The sequence below is a fragment of the Heterodontus francisci genome, chromosome 2 (assembly GCF_036365525.1).
Source record: "Heterodontus francisci isolate sHetFra1 chromosome 2, sHetFra1.hap1, whole genome shotgun sequence".
Taxonomy (NCBI): Eukaryota; Metazoa; Chordata; class Chondrichthyes; order Heterodontiformes; family Heterodontidae; genus Heterodontus; species Heterodontus francisci.
In genome coordinates this window covers 143,411,811-143,430,329 of record NC_090372.1, presented here as the reverse complement: position 1 = coordinate 143,430,329, position 18,519 = coordinate 143,411,811, and the positions used below count along the sequence as shown (strand labels likewise).

At 42.4% G+C, this 18,519-nt stretch overlaps 1 protein-coding gene across 1 annotated transcript in view; it reads left to right on the top strand.

The window, feature by feature from the left end:
• LOC137347249 (retinol dehydrogenase 12-like) overlaps positions 1-16,970 on the top strand; it is a 44,326-nt gene extending 27,356 nt beyond the window's left edge. The window contains exons 5-7 of the mRNA XM_068011555.1: positions 752-961; positions 6,877-7,069; positions 12,599-16,970. Of these exons, the coding sequence (XP_067867656.1) occupies positions 752-961; positions 6,877-7,069; positions 12,599-12,701 (506 nt within the window). The 3' untranslated portion in view covers positions 12,702-16,970. The remainder of the gene's footprint in view (positions 1-751; positions 962-6,876; positions 7,070-12,598) is intronic.
• Positions 16,971-18,519: the final 1,549 nt, after the last annotated feature.

The following is an 18,519-nucleotide window of genomic DNA, read 5'->3' as shown; positions in this document are numbered from 1 at the left end:
ATGCTCTTTTAGGAGAGGGATAAAAGAGAGAACCTCGAAGTGCCAAATGGCAACGTGAAATCGTAACGTCATCTGCTCTGCCCTTGCCTCCGCTTATCTGCTGCTGAAACCTTCATCTGTGCCTTTGTGACCTTGACTTGACTATTCCAGTGTATGCCTGATGGGCCTCCCACATTGTATCCTCTGTAAACTTGTCATTCAAAACTGTTAACTCTTACCAAATTCCATTCGGTCATCACCCCTGTGCTCAGTGATATATATTGGCTCCCAATTGAGCAACGCCTCAGTTTTAAAGTTCTCATCCTTTTGTAACAAAGCTCTCCATGGCCTCACCCCTCTCTATCTTGGTAACCTCCTCCAGCCCCACAACCCTCCAAGATATCCGCGCTCATCTAATTCTGGCCTCTTGAGTATCTCCGACTTCAATTGCTCCGCCATTGGTGGCTGTGCAGGTCCTAAGCCATGGAATTCCCACTCTAAACCCCTCCATCTCTCTACCTCTCTTTCCTCCTTATAAGTCGCTGCTTAAACCTTACCTCTTTGGCCAAGCTTTTGGTCATCTGTCCTAAAGCTCCTTTATGGGCTTGGAGTCCTGCTTTGTTTTACAATGCTCCTGTGAAGCATCTTGAGATATTTCATTACATTAAAGGCACTATGTAAATAAAAACTGCTGTTGTGAGGAGTTTGTATATCAGTTTCCCAAGTGCTTTTGAAATGGTGAAATTGAATGTTTTGTATTTTTTTTTTTCAGGTCACTTTTTATTAACCTATTTACTGATTGATTTGATAAAACGATCTGCTCCCTCTCGTATCATCAATGTCTCCTCTACTGCGCACAAAATGGGAAGCATTAATTTCGATGACTTAAATAGTGAAAAGAGTTACAATTCAGTAAAAGCTTATGCACAGAGCAAACTAGCCAATATTATGTTTACAAGGGAACTGGCTCGAAAACTCCAAGGTAAAGCCCAGTTTAAAGTAGTCTAAGAAATTACTGAATTGCATGAATGGAAGCAGTCGGATTTTGTAACCTGTTACAACCAAGCTTTAAGCAGTGCACTGTCTTTTCTAGTTCCACTTCTCCACAGGTCACAACATATATTGAGATGTTTACCCAGTTAAAAATACAGTCAATGATAGACTCTACTCTTTATCCCAGAAAAAGTAGACCAACTAAGTTTTTTGTTAGTTTCTTCAATAATCAGTTTATTATAAAACCAGTAATGAAGCAAAACATTAACACACAGATTGAAATATGAGAGTTTCCTTTTTACCTTGGTCCCTCACGCACACACACTGGTTAATATAAAAATAGCGATTTTCTCCTGGGAGCTCTGTTACAAAATAAAATTAAAAGAATACTTAGGCCAAATACATACTAATTCTTGAAAAAAAAAGATTTTTTTTATTCATTTAGGGATGTGGACGTCGCTGGCTAGGCCAGCATTTATTGCCCATCCCTAATTGCCCTTGAGAAGGTGGTGGTGAGCTGCCTTCTTGAACCGCTGCAGTCCATTTGGGGTGGGTAGCTCCACAGTGCTGTTAGGAAGGGAGTTCCAGGATTTTGACCCAGCGACAGTGAAGGAATGGCGATATAGTTCCAAGTCAGGATGGTGTGTGACTTGGAGGGGAACTTGCAGGTGGTGGTGTTCCCATGCATTTGCTGCCCTTGTCCTTCTAGTTGGTAGAGGTTGCGGGTTTGGAAGGTGCGTTCTGAGGAGCCTTGGTGCATTGCTGCAGTGCATCTTGCAGATGGTACACACTGCTGCCACTGTGCGTTGGTGGTGGAGGGAGTGAATGTTTGTAGATGGGCTGCCAATCAAGCGGGCTGCTTTGTCCTGGATGGTGTTGAGCTTCTTGAGTGTTGGAGCTGCACCCATCCAGGCAAGTGGAGAGTATTCCATCACATTCCTGACTTGTGCCTTGTAGATGGTGGACAGGCTTTGGGGAGTCAGGAGGTGAGTTACTTGCCTCAGGATTCCTAGCCTCTGACCTGCTCTTGTAGCCATGGTATTTATGTGGCTGCACATGTTCAGTTTCTGGTCAATGAGTAGCCCCTAGGATGTTGATAGTGGGAGATTCAGTGATGGTAATGCCGTTGAATGTCAAGGGGAGTTGTTTAGATTCTCTCTTGTTGGAGATGGTCATTGCCTGGCACTTGTGTGGCGCGAATGTTATTTGCCACTTATCAGCCCAAGTCTGGATAGTGTCCAGGTCTTGCTGCATTTCTACACTGACTGCTTCAGTATCTGAGGAGTCACGAATGGTGCTGAACATTGTGCAATCATCAGCGAACATCCCCACTTCTGACCTTATGATTGAAGGTAGGTCATTGATGAAGCAGCTGAAGATGGTTGGGCCTAGGACACTACCCTGAGGAACTCTTGCAGTGATGTGCTGGAGCTCAGATGATTGACCTCCAACAACCACAACCATCTTCCTTTGCGCTAGGTATGACTCCAGCCAGCGGAGGGTTTTCCCCCTGATTCCCATTGACCTCAGTTTTGCTAGGGCTCCTTGATGCCATATTCGGTCAAATGCTGCCTTGATGTCAAGGGCAGTCACTCGCACCTCACCTCTGGAGTTCAGCTCTTCTGTCCATGTTTGAACCAAGGCTGTAATGAGGTCAGGAGCTGAGTGGCCCTGGCAGAACCCAAACCGAGCGTCACTGAGCAGGTTATTGCAAAGCCGTGCCGCTTGATGGCACTGTTGATGACTCCTTCCATCACTTTACTGATGATTGAGAGTAGACTGATGGGGCGGTAATTGGCTGGGTTGGACTTGTCCTGCTTTTTGTGTACAGGACATACCTGGCCAATTTTCCACATTGCAGGGTAGATGCCAGTGTTGTAGCTGTACTGGAACAGCTTGGCTAGGGGCATGGCAAGTTCTGGAGCACAGGTATTCAGTACTATTGCAAGAATATTGTCAGGGTCCATAGCTTTTGCAGTATCCAGTGCCTTCAGTCGTTTCTTGATATCATGCGGAGTGAATCGAATTGGCTGATGTCTGGCATCTGTGATGCTGGGGACTTCAGGAGGAGGCCGAGATGGATCATCAATTCGGCATTTCTGGCTGAAGATTGTTGCAAATGCTTCAGCCTTATCTTTCGCACTGATGTGCTGGGCTCCCCCATCATTGAGGATGGGGATATTTGTGGAGTCGCCACCTCCAGTTAGTTGTTTAATTATCCACCACCATTCACGGCTGGATGTGGCAGGACTGCAGAGCTTAGATCTGATCCTTTTGGTTATGGGATCGCTTAGCTCTGTCTATCGCATGCTGTTTACGCAGTTTGGCATGCAGATCATCCTGTGTTGTAGCTTCACCAGGTTGACATCTCATTTTGAGGTATGCCTGGTGCTGCTCCTGGCATGTCCTCCTGCACTCTTCATTGAACCAGGGTTGGTCTCCTGGCTTGATGGTAATGGTAGAGCGGGGGATATGCCGGGCCATGAGGTTACAGATTGTGGTTGAGTACAATTCTGCTGCTGCTGATGGCCCACACCGCCTCATGGATGACCAGTTTTTTGCATTGCTAGATCTGTTCGAAATCTATCCCATATAGCACGGTGCTAGTGCCACACAACACGATGGACGGTATCCTCAATGTGAAGGTGGGACTTCGTCTCCACAAGGATTGTGCGGTGGTCACTGTTACCAATACAGTCATGGACCGAAGCATCTGCAGCAGGCAGATTGGTGAGGACAAGGTCAAGTATGTTGTTCCCTCACCACCTGCCGCAGACCCAGTCTAGCAGCTGTGTCCTTTAGGACTTGGCCAGCTCAGTCAGTTGTGGTGCTACCGAGCCACTCTTGATGATGGACATTGATGTCCCCCACCAAGAGTACATTTTGTGCCTTTGCCACCCTCAGTGCTTCCTCCAAGTGGTGTTCAACATGGAGTACTGAGTCATCAGCTGAGGGAGGGCAGTAGGTGGTAATCAGCAGGAGGTTTCCTTGCTCATGTTTGACCTGATGTCATGAGACTTCATGGGCTCCGGAGTCAATATTGAGGACTCCCAGGGCAACTCCCTCTCGACTGTATACCACTGTGCCACCACCTCTGCTGGGTCTGTCCTGCCGGTGGGACAGGACATACCCGGGGATGGTGATGGCAGTGTCTGGGACATTGTAAGGTTTCATGATTCTATGAGTATGACTATGTCAGGCTGTTGCTTGACTAGTCTGTGGGACAGCTGTCCCAACTTTGGCACAAGCCCCCAGATGTTAGTAAGGAGGACTTTGCAGGGTCAACAGGGCTGGGTTTGCCGTTGTCGTTGCCGGTGTATAGGTCGATGCCAGGTGGTCCGTCCAGTTTCATTCCTTATAATTGACTTCGTAGCGGTTAGGTACAACTGTGTGGCTTGCTAGGCCATTTCAGAGGGCATCTAAGAGTCAACCACATTGCTGTGGGTCTGGAGTCACATGTAGGCCAGACCAGGTAAGGACAGCAGATTTCCTTCCCGAAAGGACTTTAGTGAACCAGATGGGTTTTTACAACAATCGACAGTGGTTTCATGGCCATCATTAGACTAGCTTTTAATTCCAGATTTTATTAATTAAATTTAAATTCCACCTTCTGCTGTGGTGGGATTCGAACCCATGTCCCTGGAGAAATACCCTGGGTCTCTGGGTTACTAGTCCAGTGATAATACCACTACGCCACTGCCTACCCTGAAGAGATGTCATTTGTCCCTTAATTCTGGCGTCCCAAATATGCATAGACAGCTGTCACTGAAATCTTCCTGGAACAGTTCTTTTCTGGTGACGTTGAGCATCAGTTTGGTAGGCGTTCCAGGAGAGGTGCAGCAACAGGGATTTCTGGCAGGCCTTTCTGGAGGAATACAGCATAAATTACACTCTTTCTTACACTTGCTGCTAAGAGCTTCTCGAAGAGATGGAAAAACTGTCAGCCTTTTCAAAGAGATGGAAAAAGGCTGAGCTGGGCTTTTGTCCTTGGCAGATTGATTAAAAAAAAAAAAAAAAAATCTTTTTAAAAACACTGTCCAAACTCCAAATGACTATCCAAAGTGAAACCAGAACAATATCTCAAGATTCAAGCCTCCTGATCCCTATAAATCTTGACCTGTCACTTCTCCTTCAACTTCTCCACCAAGTCAAAAAGCCCCTGCTGGGTATTTATCTGAAGAAAGGTGACTTCCAGTAAGGGTTGTTTACAAACCAAGCCCAAAAGATCTTCCAATGACCATTTTCAATGACTCAAGTGGAAATTTTTTTTTAGATTAGATTAGAGATACAGCACTGAAACAGGCCCTTCGGCCCACCGAGTCTGTGCCGAACATCAACCACCCATTTATACTAATCCCATATTCCTACCAAACATCCCCACCTGTCCCTTTATTTCCCTACCACCTACCTATACTAGTGACAATTTATAATGGCCAATTTACCTATCAACCTGCAAGTCTTTTGGCTTGTGGGAGGAAACCGGAGCACCCGGAGAAAACCCACGCAGACACAGGGAGAACTTGCAAACTCCACACAGGCAGTACCCGGAATCGAACCCGGGTCCCTGGAGCTGTGAGGCTGCGGTGCTAACCACTGCGCCACTGTGCCGCCCTAAATAAATCCATAGAATCCTTTTCAGTTTTCCCAAATAACATGCCCGTAATTCTAAAATACATAAATCCTCAAAAAAAACTTAAATATAGAAGCACTGTCATAACAAACCATTGTTTAGTTACAAAAAAGTCCTTTTAAAATTGCATTGTTCCTCTTTTTTTAAAACAGTATTTACCAAAATATGCCAGTTCTCAAAGTCTGTTTTTATGAAATAGCATTGCACAATTTTTCTGGCAGTTAAATTGCATTTTTCTTAGTTTCTTTTTTTGTAGATACAAAAGTCCTGTTTCTTTATAGATTCAATATATTGTACTACAATATAAAAAGGTCACCGACCCAAAACATTAACTGTTTCTCTCTCCACAGATGCTGCCAGACCTGCTGAGCATTTCTGGCACTTTCTGTTTTTATTTATGTACGACAATATTGTTTGCCATATGTAAAGCATGCTGAAGTACAAAATCCAATTGAAAGTTTAAAAGTTGTATTTATTTGATGTGGTACCAAATGATGGATTTATGGTTTGGGGCAGTCACCAATTCACAACTGTGTGCATGTGAATATAAGTACAATAGTCTGATGTAGAATGATTTATGAGTTCTTACCATTCTCAACTTAACCCAATCAATTTGAACAGTCCCATATGAAATGTGTTCTATTTTATTTTCTACTTTATTTGTCCAAGAGAGATCCTTTCTATTGAAGTAGAGTATTTATAGGTGAGTTTGGCAAGAAATCAGGCCGTAAATTTACGGAGGGCCGAAAGCCCTGCCCATTAGCAGAAAACGTCGGTCGCGAGCCCGCCTCAACCGGGCCTGGAAGCCATACCGTGATTTTCATGGCCCAGGCACTTAATTGGCCTCAGGCGGGACCTCCGCCCATTTGAGGCAGGAAGTCATGCCTCCAAGAGCCGCCGGCCAGTCAGTGGGCAGCAAATGCATGGGAACACCACCACCTGCAAGTTCCCTTCCAAGGCACAAACCATCCTGACTTGGAACTATATCACCATTCCTTCACTGTAGTTGGGTTAAAATCCTGGAACTCCCTTCTTAACGGCACTGTGGGTGTATTGACTCCACATGGACTGCAGCAGTTGAAGAAGGCAGCTCACAGCCACCTTCTCGAGGGAAATTAGGGCTGGGTAATAAATGCTGTCCAAGCCAGTGACTCCCACATCCCATGAACGAAAAAAAAAAGACGTTGGATTTGAGTTAAGCTTGTAAAATGGGAGCGAAAATAATTTTGCAAGGTATATTTGGAACAAGTGCCCTAATTTCACTTTTCTAATAGGGACAGATGTGTTGGTCTTTACTTTGCATCCTGGTGTGGTCCGGACTGAACTGTCCAGACATCTGAATATTGCAGCTCGGGTTGGGCTGGCAATGCTGCGACCATTTACCAAATCTCCATCAAATGGTGCAGAAACTACAATTTATTGTGCCGTGGCTCATGGATTGGAGCAGGAAAGTGGGCAATATTTCAGGTAAAAGTAGAAAGAAACCTGTGTTAACATTTAAAGAGGTAAACCATTAATTTTAAATGCAATGTGATCAAATATGTATTAGATTCTTTCTAAGTGGTGATGCTAATGAAATGCTTTTAAGTAGTAGACTTCGATAACTCAATTTTTATATATAAACTTCATAAGGCATAGATCTCACATTGATTTCAAAAGCAAACAAACATTTTCCAGTAAAATTTCCTGACTGTTATGTTTGTGAAGGCTCTTAAAATGTTAGAATGACATTAACTCCTCCAATGACTTTTGTTAAATGCAAACCTGTACAGATCACAGATGTGCTGGTCTCTTACCCCTCTTCCACCCCCCCCCCCCCCCTCACCCCTCACCCCTCACCCCTTTTGCCACTCCTTCGCTCTGTCTCGACTTTAAAATACAAAACATCTTTAAAGCAAGCAACTTTGCAGCAAGTTAATTTAGTTCTGGGGGGAAATTGCACCGATATCCATCACCTCACATGATGATTCTAAAGTTGTTATAACATTGTCAATTTTTTTTGTTCTTCCTATGCCATAAGATGTAATTCTACTACATTTTGGTGGCATTTAAGGAAATCTTTTCTTTCTTTGCCAAGCCCTACATTTTTCTGCCTCTTAAATTTTTACAACTACTACTATCAATTGATTTAGTTGTTTTCCACTAAGACGTGTTTCAATGTTTTGCTGAACGAAAACAATGATGTGTAATCAATGTTTCCTATACCTTTTTCTCTAGCTTCACCTTGGTATTCAGTGGTACGCCTTTCCAATACTTTATTTTATTAACCAAGATTTGCAGAAGAAAAATACAAATCTGACTGGTTGAATTGTTCTAATGTAACCATGCTATTACTGATTGTTGCTGGTCTCTCGTGATATGTGCAATTGCTGAAATAGATCAGTCGTGAAAATGGCAGAAATAAGCAAAGTTAGGTGTTTACTGAAGAATGCCCTTGTACTTTTTCTTCTATTGGAAGGAAAAACAAAAAAAGAGTTGCATTTATAAAGCACTTTTCACAACTACCGCATGGCTCAAAATACTTTATAGCCAATGAAGCACTTTTGAAGTGTAGTCACTGTTGTAATGTAGGAAGCACAGCAGCCAAATTGCACACATCAAGCTCCCACAAACAGCAATTTGATAATGACCAGATAATTTTTTTTTTGTGATGGTAATTGAGGGATAAATATTGGACAGGAAACCAGGGTTAACTCCCCTGTTCCTCTTCGAAATAGTGCCATGGGATCTTTTTATATTCACCTGAGAAGGCAGACTCAGCCTCAGTATAACATCTTGTCCGAAAGACAGGACCTCCAACAGTGCAGCACTCGCTCAGTATTGCACTGGAGTGTCAGCGTAGATTTTTGTGCTGAAGTCCTGGAATGGGACTTGAACCCTGAATCTTGTGATTTCAGTAGCAAGAGTGCTACCAACAAAGCCATGGCTGACACTTTATAGAACAGCATAGCTCTACCACGTTCTGATGACATAAATGCACAAGACCATCGGTCAAACCCAATTTAATATACTTTATTTGTTTTGTGCAAGATGGTGTTTAGTTTTGACTGTCGGGAAAGATGGTTTCATAAATGGCATTCTGATAAGTCAGTTTTTTATTACCATCAAGCACTCATTTACAAAAAGATTTGTTCAGTACTCAAGATGGACGCAAAATATTCTCAATAGTTGTAAATTAAAAGCATTATGTGAGCCTTATAGCTGAGAGTTTGTACTTGAACTTGCAAATGAATGGAATGTGTGTATGTACATAGAGATTTTGTAAAATGATGCAAGTCTTGGTCTTGCAGCAAGCTAAAACTTCTGTTCTGGTTTCAACAACAATTTACATGTTTATGCTGCCTGAATGTAGAGTAATCCCAAGGTGCTGTGCAAAGTGAGGGAAAGAGCAGATGGAAAAATAACATTATAGGACTGGTCACCAAGAAATGGTGACCAAAAATAAAGGTACTGAATTGGGGGAAGGCTGATTTTAAGATAATAAAACAGGATCTGGCCAAACTGACATGGGAGAAGCTACTTGTAGGAAAGTCGACATCAGATCAGTGGGAGTCATTCAAAGAGGAAATAGTGAGTTCAGAGTTAACATGTACCCATTAAGGTGAAGGGTAGTCCAGGGAACCCTGGATGTCTAGGGATATAGAGGATTGGACCAGGGGGAAAAAAAAGGAGGCTTATGGCAGATTCAGAGTGCTGAAAACGGTGGAGGCACTAGAGGAGTATAGAAAGTGTAGGGGGATACTTAAAGTAATTAGGAGAGCGAAGAGAGGACATGAAAAAACAACGGCTGGCAAGATCAAGGAAAATCCTACGGCGTTTTATAAGTGTGTTAAGGGCAAGAGGATAACCAGGGAAAGAGTAGGGACCAAAGTGGCAATCTGTGTGTGGAGCCGGAGGACATAGGTGAGGTTTTAAATGATTAGTTTTCATTTGTGTTCACTATGGAGAAGGACAATGTAGTTGTAGAGATCAGGGAGGGGGATTGTGATACACTTGAACATATTGGCATTGAAAGGGAGGAAGTATTAGCTGTTTTAGCGGGATTAAAAGTGGATAAATCCCCAGACCCATTGAGATGTATCCCAGGCTGTTATGTGAGGCAAGGGAGGAGATTGCAGGGCCTCTGACGCAAATTTTCAAATCCTCTCTGGCCACAGGAAAGGTACCAGAGGATTGGAGGACAGTGAATGTGGTGCCATTATTTAAGAAGGGTAGCAGGGATAAACCAGATACTTGCAGGCCGGTGACTCTAACATCAGTGGTAGGAAAATATTGGAAAAAATTCTGAGGGACAGGGTTAATCTCCACTTGGAGAGGCAGGGATTAATCAGGGATAGTGAGCATGGCTTTGGCAGGGGGAGGTCGTGTATGACTAACTTGAATTTTTTGAGTTGGTGACGAAATGTGTAGATGAGGGTAAAGCAGTTGATGTAGTCTATATGGACTTCAGTAAGGCTTTTGATAAGGTCCTGCATGGGAGATTGGTTGAGAAGGTAAGAGCCCGTGGGATTCAGGGCAATTTGGCAAATTGGATCCAAAATTGGCTTAGTGGCAGGAGGCAGAGGGTAATGGTCGAGGGTTGTTTTTGTGAGTGGAAGCCTGTGACCAGTGGTGTCCCGCAGAGATCGGGGCTGGGACCTTTTGCTGTTTGTAGTGTACAGTAATGATTTAGACGTGAATATAGGAGGTATGATCAGTAAGTTCACAGATGACATGGAAATTGGTGGTGTCGTATAGTGAGGAGGAAAGCCTTAGATTACAGGACAATATAGATGGGCTGGTAAGATTGGTGGAGTTGTGGCAAATGGAATTTAATCCTGAGAAGTGTGAGGTGATGCATTTTGGGAGGACTAACAAGGCACGGATGGTATGGTACAATGGATGGTAGGACCCTAGGAAGTAGAGTGTCAGAGGGACCTTGGTGTACTTGTCCATAGATCACTGAAGGCAGCAGCACAGGTGGTTAGGAAAGCATATGGGATACTTGCCTTTATTAGCCGAGGCATGGAATATAAGAGCAGGGAGGTTATGATGGAGCTGTATAAAATGCTAGTTAGGCCACAGCTGGAGTACTGTGTACTGTTCTGGTCACCACACTATAGGAAGGATGTGATTGCACTGGAGAGGGTGCAGAGCAGATTAACCAGGATGTTGCCTGGGCTGGAGCATTTCAGCTATGAAGAGAGATTGAAAAGGCTAGGGTTGTTTTCCTTAGAGCAGAGAAGGCTGAGGGGAGATATGATTGAGGTATACAAAATTATGAGGGGCATTGATAGGTTAGATAGGAAGAAACCTTTTCCCTTAGCGGAGGGTTCAGTAACCAGGGGGCATAGATTTAAGGTAAAGTGCAGGAGGTTTAGAGGGGATTTGAGGAAATTTTTTTTTCACCTAGAGGGTGGTTGGAATCTGGAATGTGCTACCTGAAGAGGTGGTAGAGGCAGGAACCCTCACAACATTTAAGAAGTATTTAGATGACCACTTGAAACTCTATAGCATACAAGGCTACGGGGCCAAGTGCTGGAAAATGGGATTAGAATAGTTAGGTACTTGATGGCTGGCACAGACACGATGGGCTGAAGGGCCTGTTTCTGTGCTGTATAACTCTATGATTCTATGACTCTGAGATAGGAGAGGTAACTGAGAGCTTGGTAGAAAAGATGGATTTTGAGAAGATTTTTAAAGGCTGTGAACCTTGCAAAGATGGGGAGTTTTAAGCAGGGAGGATGAGATTAGGGTGGGTTGTCAAATGATCTCTCAAATGATGGGATGAATGGAGGGGAATATCTCAAAATTTGAATCATTGGAGCATAGTATACAGGAGGTGTTGCAAGGCTGGAGTTGACTGCACAGATGGGGAGAATGGGTAAGACTATGAAGGGATTTAAAGGCATGGATTTTAAATTTGATGCATTGGGAGCTAATCCTGGTCAGCAAGGGCAGGAGTGAAGAGTGAGTGAGACTTAATGTGGGGCAGGTTACATGCAGCTGAGTTTTCACAAGTTGTGAAGTTAAATGAAGGTTGATGGGCTAGCAAGGAGAACATTGGAGAAATCAAATAGAGGTGATTTTAAAAAACCTGGATAAGAAGGGGTATGCAGAGTTGGAAGTAGGCAGTCTTGGGAATTGGATGTTATTTATAAATAGAAAGCTCTTGTTGTCGAACAGCATGCCAATATTTTGCACAATCTGGTTTAGCTTAAGTCGGTGGCTGAGGAGAAGTGGAGTACCTGGTCAACTTTTGGTTTTCCTCACACTTGGAGAAAATTATAATTACCTATTTAAATGAATAGATACATATTAAGGGAGCTGTTTTTTCTTGTTTTTAAAAAAAAAAAATTAAGTATGTTATCTGACCTAGTGGGGCTGGTTCATGAATACAAAATTAACTTGATTTGAAAATAGTAATTGGTTTTATTTTGATGAAAAATTTCCCCCTTAAATGAGGTGCAACTGATTTAAAATTGACACCCACATTGAATTGGGTATTCCGCATTATCAGTTGGTTTTTTTGTAAGAGAAAGCAATACATATTGTTTTAACGGGGTAAATCAGTATAGCTATTGAGTGCAGGGCTGCAGCATTTTCAATTGGGTGAATGGAACTGTAGCTAAGAATGGGGAAAAGCATATCTAAAGGACAAATTTGGAAGGTTAACGTGTTCTTTGTACTGCATGTTGGTATCTTGCTGCACTGTGCCATGATGCAATGAGGTGAAGGTTTGATTGTGAAGTTCCACACATTGAGCATCCAAGCTGAATAGTGCGATCTCCTTTTAAGGTAATGGAAAAAAGCAGGAACTTTTTCTCCCTAGATCTGGACCAGACTATATGCTTCCTTGTCTCCAATTTGAGAGCACCATTGATGGAGGGTTGGGAGCAAGTTCAGAAATCGGGATTACAGGGATGTTAAAAGAAGAATTGTAATGAAGTTGTTTCCCAGTTTAGGATAAACTGGAAATTTCAACATCTTCCTATTCAATTTTTTTTTTCAAACCAGTGATTGTGATCGTGCAACCTGTTCACGAAATGCCTTTGATGAAGAAAAAGTGAAGGAATTATGGGCAGTAAGCTGCGAAATGCTGAAAATTGATTGGCAGTGAGAACTTGGATGACCCTCTCAACAGCGTATTATATGAATGATGTTTTTAGGTTCAATTTCTTTGTTCTGTTCTCAATCGACAAGACTGAGGTTGAATCTGAAAATTACAATTGCATTAACTTTATTACCAATGAAATGCAAATGATTTAATGTTCTTTCTCTGAAGATGTACATTTATATATGTATATATGATTAGACTTGCATTTTCCAATGTTCTCTGGGCTACATTTATTTGCTCTTAATTGTTGTACTTCAGGACTTGTCTGGATGTACCAAAATTGTGCTTCATACTATTCAAATAAGATTTATAATAGCTTAAATATTTGTCTAACATTTAATCCAGTGGAAAAATAATCAATTTGTACTCCAATTAAACATAGTAATTATTGCTACTAATGCATGCTTGATCCTCCTGTGCCTTAACACTATTTTGGGTAATGTTCAAGAAAAATTGTAGAGAATTTTGCCTAAATACCTTGCAAGAAATATTTGCTTTTTTTTTAGACAATGTACAACGATAATTACTTTTCATCGTGGTTTATTTTACAAAACAGAGCTTCATAGCAACTGATAAGTCACAGCACTTGCAATAAATTATGTAGTTCTATGCAAGGTATTAATGCATTCTGAAATATGTACAGTACTTGGCATCATAAGTATTGTCTGTGAATTTGGAATCTGAAGCATGTTTGCTTTTTGAACTATTGATGGCAGTTTCATGTAACTAATTCTGTGTTTTTTATCCTGAGGCACTGATTTTGTATTTGAACCACCTTGCCCTTACTCAGTTACTGAACTTTAAATCTTGAAGCTTAGCAATATAGGAAATAGGAGCAGGAGTAGGCCATTTGGCCTGCTGAGCCTGCTGTGCCATTGAAACAGAGCATGCCTGATCATCTGCCTCTGCCATTTTTTCCTACAATCCCCATATCCCTTGATGACAGTATCTAGAAATCTATCGATTTCTGTCTTGAACATGCTCAATGATAGTGTTTACACAGCTCTCTAGGGTAGATAGTGCCACAGGTTCACCACCCTCTGAGTAAAGAAATTCTTCCTCATCTTGGTCTTAAATGGCCTGCCCCTTATTCTGAAACTGTGTCCCCTGGTTCTAGACTCTCCAGCCAGAGGAAACATCCTATCCACATCTATCCTGTCACGCCTTGTCAGTATTTTGTAATTTTCAATGCGATCACTTCTCATTCTTTGAAACGCTAGAGAATACAGACCCAGTTTCTGCAGTCTCTCCTCATAACACAATCTCACCATCCCAGAGATTAGTCTGACGAACCTCTGTTGCACTCCCTCTATAGCAAGTGTATATCTCTCCTTATATAAGGAGACCAAAACTGTGTACACAACTCCAAGTGCGGTCTCACCAAGGCTGTGTACAATTACAGCAAAACATCTTTACTCCTGTACTCCAAATCCTCTTGCAATGAAGGTCAACATCCCATTTGCCTTCCTAATTGCTTGCTGCACCTGCATAGTACCTTTTAGTGACTCAGGAACAAGGACACCCAGGTCCCTTTGGACAGCAACACTTCCCAATCTCTCCCCATTTAAGAAATACTCTGCCTTTCTGAATAGATCACCTCACACTTATTCACATTATACTCCATCTGCCTTGTTTTTGCCCAGTCATTTAGCCTGTCCAAGTCCCCTTGCTTCCAGTGCTGCTCGTGAAAATTGAAAAAATGGCATTCAACACTTTGAGAAGCTATAATCATTGTACAATATGTTGTGTTTTTTTTTTCTTCTGTACTATGAAACAGTTGTACATTTGGATTACAGTCATGGCAGGAGTACATTTATGTGTGGTGATATTTTTAAAGTACCTTAGTGTGGTTGTTCTTGTATGCGGAGCAGCTCAGGATCTAGGATTGCAGCAACTTGTTTATCAGAGCCTGTGGTTTTGTTGGATCAGGGAATATGGAAATTCTACCCAGTGGGGGTCATGTTAAGATTGTTGGCTTATTCCTCCTATATGCTAGTCTCCTTTCTTCTCATCAGGTGGTTTTGGGAGGCAGTGGATTCTGTCTAGTGGGTCCTTGAGAGTAAGTCGCATGCATTCTTGTACCAGATTATGAACACACTTGAAGTGAATGTTCCTTGTTCAATCTCATTGAGGAGAAAGCTGGTGGGGAGATATAGGCTCATGCGTGTCTTTTCTGGGAATGTATATTTGTGTAGAAGAGTTGGTGGGAATACCTTGGTGTCTTATGTTTGAGAGATTGTGCCTTGCTTTTAGAACTGAAGATACCTGAATTATTTGCAGTCTTTTGCCTGCAAGAAGATCTTGGAGATGAAATGGTCTGAGTCTTAGAATATTTTGGCTGGGACTTTTAATATTCTCTTGTGGCTTTTTTGCTCCAGAGTAGAGAGGAGGTTCCAGTTACACATGGCCATTCCTCTGCTCTTGGTTGAGGAAAGTGGGGTAAGTGTTTGGCCTACCCAATCTCTCATGACATTGGCCAGACTTGGTAATGTATCTCTAAAAATTCCATTGCCTTGATTTTTAACAACTCTCTGCCTACCCCCTCCAACCACCATGTGTAGGAGAGGGTTAGTGAGGTGGGTGGGTTAAAATATCAGAATTGAGCAACCTGACCCCATTCCTATCCCTTTAAATTTTAACATACAGAGATAAGGCCATTGATTAGGCTCCCACAAAACACAGATAGGAGGCTTAAGTAACATCCCAAAGTTATGGCCTGATGACGTCATTGGCATTGCAACTTGAATTGAACAGGGCGGCGCAGTGGTTAGCACCGCAGCCTCACAGCTCCAGCGACCCGGGTTCAATTCTGGGTACTGCCTGTGTGGAGTTTGCAAGTTCTCCCTGTGTCTGCGTGGGTTTCCTCCGGGTGCTCCGGTTTCGTCCCACAGCCAAAAGACTTGCAGGTTGATAGGTAAATTGGCCATTATAAATTTCCCCTCATATAGGTAGGTGGTAGGGAAATATAGGGACAGGTGGGGATGTGGTAGGAATATGGAATTAGTGCAGGATTAGTATAAATGGGTGGTTGATGGTCGGCACAGACTCGGTGGGCCGAAGGGCCTGTTTCAGTGCTGTATCTCTAAACTAAACTAAGGAGGTGAGGCGGAGACCCAAGCTTTTTGCTGCTGGTAGCTGATACAAGGCAGGAGCTGCCAGCTCCCAAAGGGAAGTGCTGAAGATTTGCTCTTTTAGAACTCCTCGTAGGCCAAGAGAAGCAGGAATGCTCGCCGCATGTCTCTCAAAAAAGGCTTCGGTCCCAGTAGTCCCAATCTATGCTTGGACTCTTCTGCTCCTGTCTGGTCTCCACATCCCCAGCCTTACCAGGTGCTTTGGCTGATTACAGTCTCCCTGATTCCCTGTTAATATCGATGACCATGTCACCACATCTGCCGTAGGGATAGATCAGGGTTTTATTTTTAAGGCTTGTTTGGATGATTTGGTGTTTAGAATAAAGTGAAATGTGTGTGTTATGTGCATGGGTTGACCATGTTTGCCTCCTAGTACAAAAACAGCATTATGAGGATGTTGTCCTAAAAATGTTTGTGCTCTGTGGGTCGATTCAATTTATTGCAACATTCTTTCTGTTCCCCTGGCTAGCAGGTGTATTGGTCCCATGGTCATATTTTTCCTCCAAATGCATTCTTCAGCACTTTTTTAAAAAAAAAATCTTCTCCCACTTCCTTTCCCTGTCCGAGCAGCAGGGGAGGCTGGCCAACATTTGTCTCTTTTCTCCCTGAGTTCAGTTCTGTTCAGTGAGCTAGGCATGGATGGATGTCTCTATTCATGGTGGGCAGATGGACCCCATTCATCAATTCCTTTACTCAATAAAGGTCCATGTCTGTATGAGTTTACAGAATAGGTGAATGCTCTCCATCACAGGACAACATTTGCAGGTCTGCATGTACTCAACAGTGTCACATAAGTTTTAATAACGATGGTGATGGATGTCTGAAGTTTTATTTGTGCTTTAGCTCATTTGGGATTGTTTAAATAAATGACAAGTGAGGACAGTGTGTACATGACAAACTCATGATTTTTAGCATTGGTATTTATTACACCTTTTGCTTTTATGAAGAGATAGGAGAGTGTGAGGGAACTGGAAAGTTATTTTAAAGGAATACTTCAATCATCCAAATATAAACTGGCAAAAGCCAAGTGTTTTTGAATCAAATTTGATCAAATTTGCCAGCTCTTTCTGACAGAGAAAAGACAACTAATCATCCAATTATTAACTATTATACTCTGTATAAGCAAAATAAATCTAAGATCAACCTGAAACCAAATGTGTACCTTTTAATAGAGCCAACTTCAAAGGGATGAGAAATGAGCTTAAACTGAAAACGTATTTGAAAAAAAAAATTAATAATAAATTAAGCATCTTTTTAAAAACACTTGTCAAATGCAAAATAAAAAAAATACCAAGGACGAGTAAGCACAGACCCCAAATTGATTAAAACGATCTATTTGTTTAACCATCTCCCCTTGCCATTCAAAAGCATTACCATCGCTGTATACCCTGTGCTCACCATCCTGAAATGGGGTTGGGGGGGGGGGTGGTGGTGCAGAATTACCATTAACCAGAAATGTAACTGCACCAGCCATATAAATACTATGGCTACAAGAGCAGGTCACTTCCTAATTCTCCAAAGCCTTTCCACAATCTACATGCCACAAATCAGGAGCCTGGATGAGTGCAGCTCCAACTTTGCACACCAGCTACAGATTTGAACATTCATTCCCTCCACCATAGGCACACACTGTGGCAGCAGTGTGTACCATTTACAAGATGCACTGCAGCAACTCACCATGACTTCTTTGACAGAACATTCCAATCTGAGGATCTCTACCTCCTGGAAAGATGAGAACAAGGCCAAAAGGCACATGGGAACACCACCATCTTCATGCTCCCCTCCAAGTCATACATCATCCTGCTTTGGAACTATATCTCTATTCCTTCTTCATTGTTGGGTCAGAATCCTGAAACTCCATCCCAAACAGCACTGAGAGTAACTTCACCACGTAGACTGTAGCAATTCAAGAAGGGAACTCACCACCATCTTCTCGAGGGCAATTTGGGATGGGCAATATATGCTCGCCTTGCCAGCAGTGCCTATACCTGTGAATGCATAGGCAATAGGGAGAGAGAGGCAGAACAGAGATTTAAAAAGTGCACCAAAATTTCAGAGGTTGGAGAGAGAGAGCAGCTGAGCAAAGCAGGGAAAATGAAATCGAAAAGTGACAGCAGAGTGATGGCAAAATCAAGAGAGAGAGCAGTAAGACTGAAAGCTGGTTGGGGTGAGTATACCGGTAAGCTTTTAATTTAATTTCATCTAAAGCAATCAAATATAAAATTCAATTATTAGGATTTATCAGTATTCGTAAGCTATACTAGTAGTAGTAAGGTTTATTAGTATTGGCAAAACTTTATTAGCAAGGTTTATTCCCAGTAGGAAGGTTTACATATCTGTGTATTCAAGAAAAGTCTAACTTTACTTGTAGGTGTTACTAGCATATAATAAACCCAGTAAATTCTGCTATACATAGGAATTATTCTAAGTTAATGAAGAAAGTAATTAAAGTGGCATAAGTAACAATGGCAGGACAGATATTATGTTGCATCTGTGGTGTGAGAGAGCTTTTGGATGCCAAGGCGATCCAGGACAAACGTGTCTGCAGAAAGTGTAAGCAGTTAGAGGAATTCTGGGTCAGGAGTATTGATCTGGAAGCTGAACTGCAAACTCTGGGCAACATAAGGGAGGACAGAAATACCTGTTCTGGAAGATGGTCACACCTCTTAGAACAGGGTCATCTGTTTTTG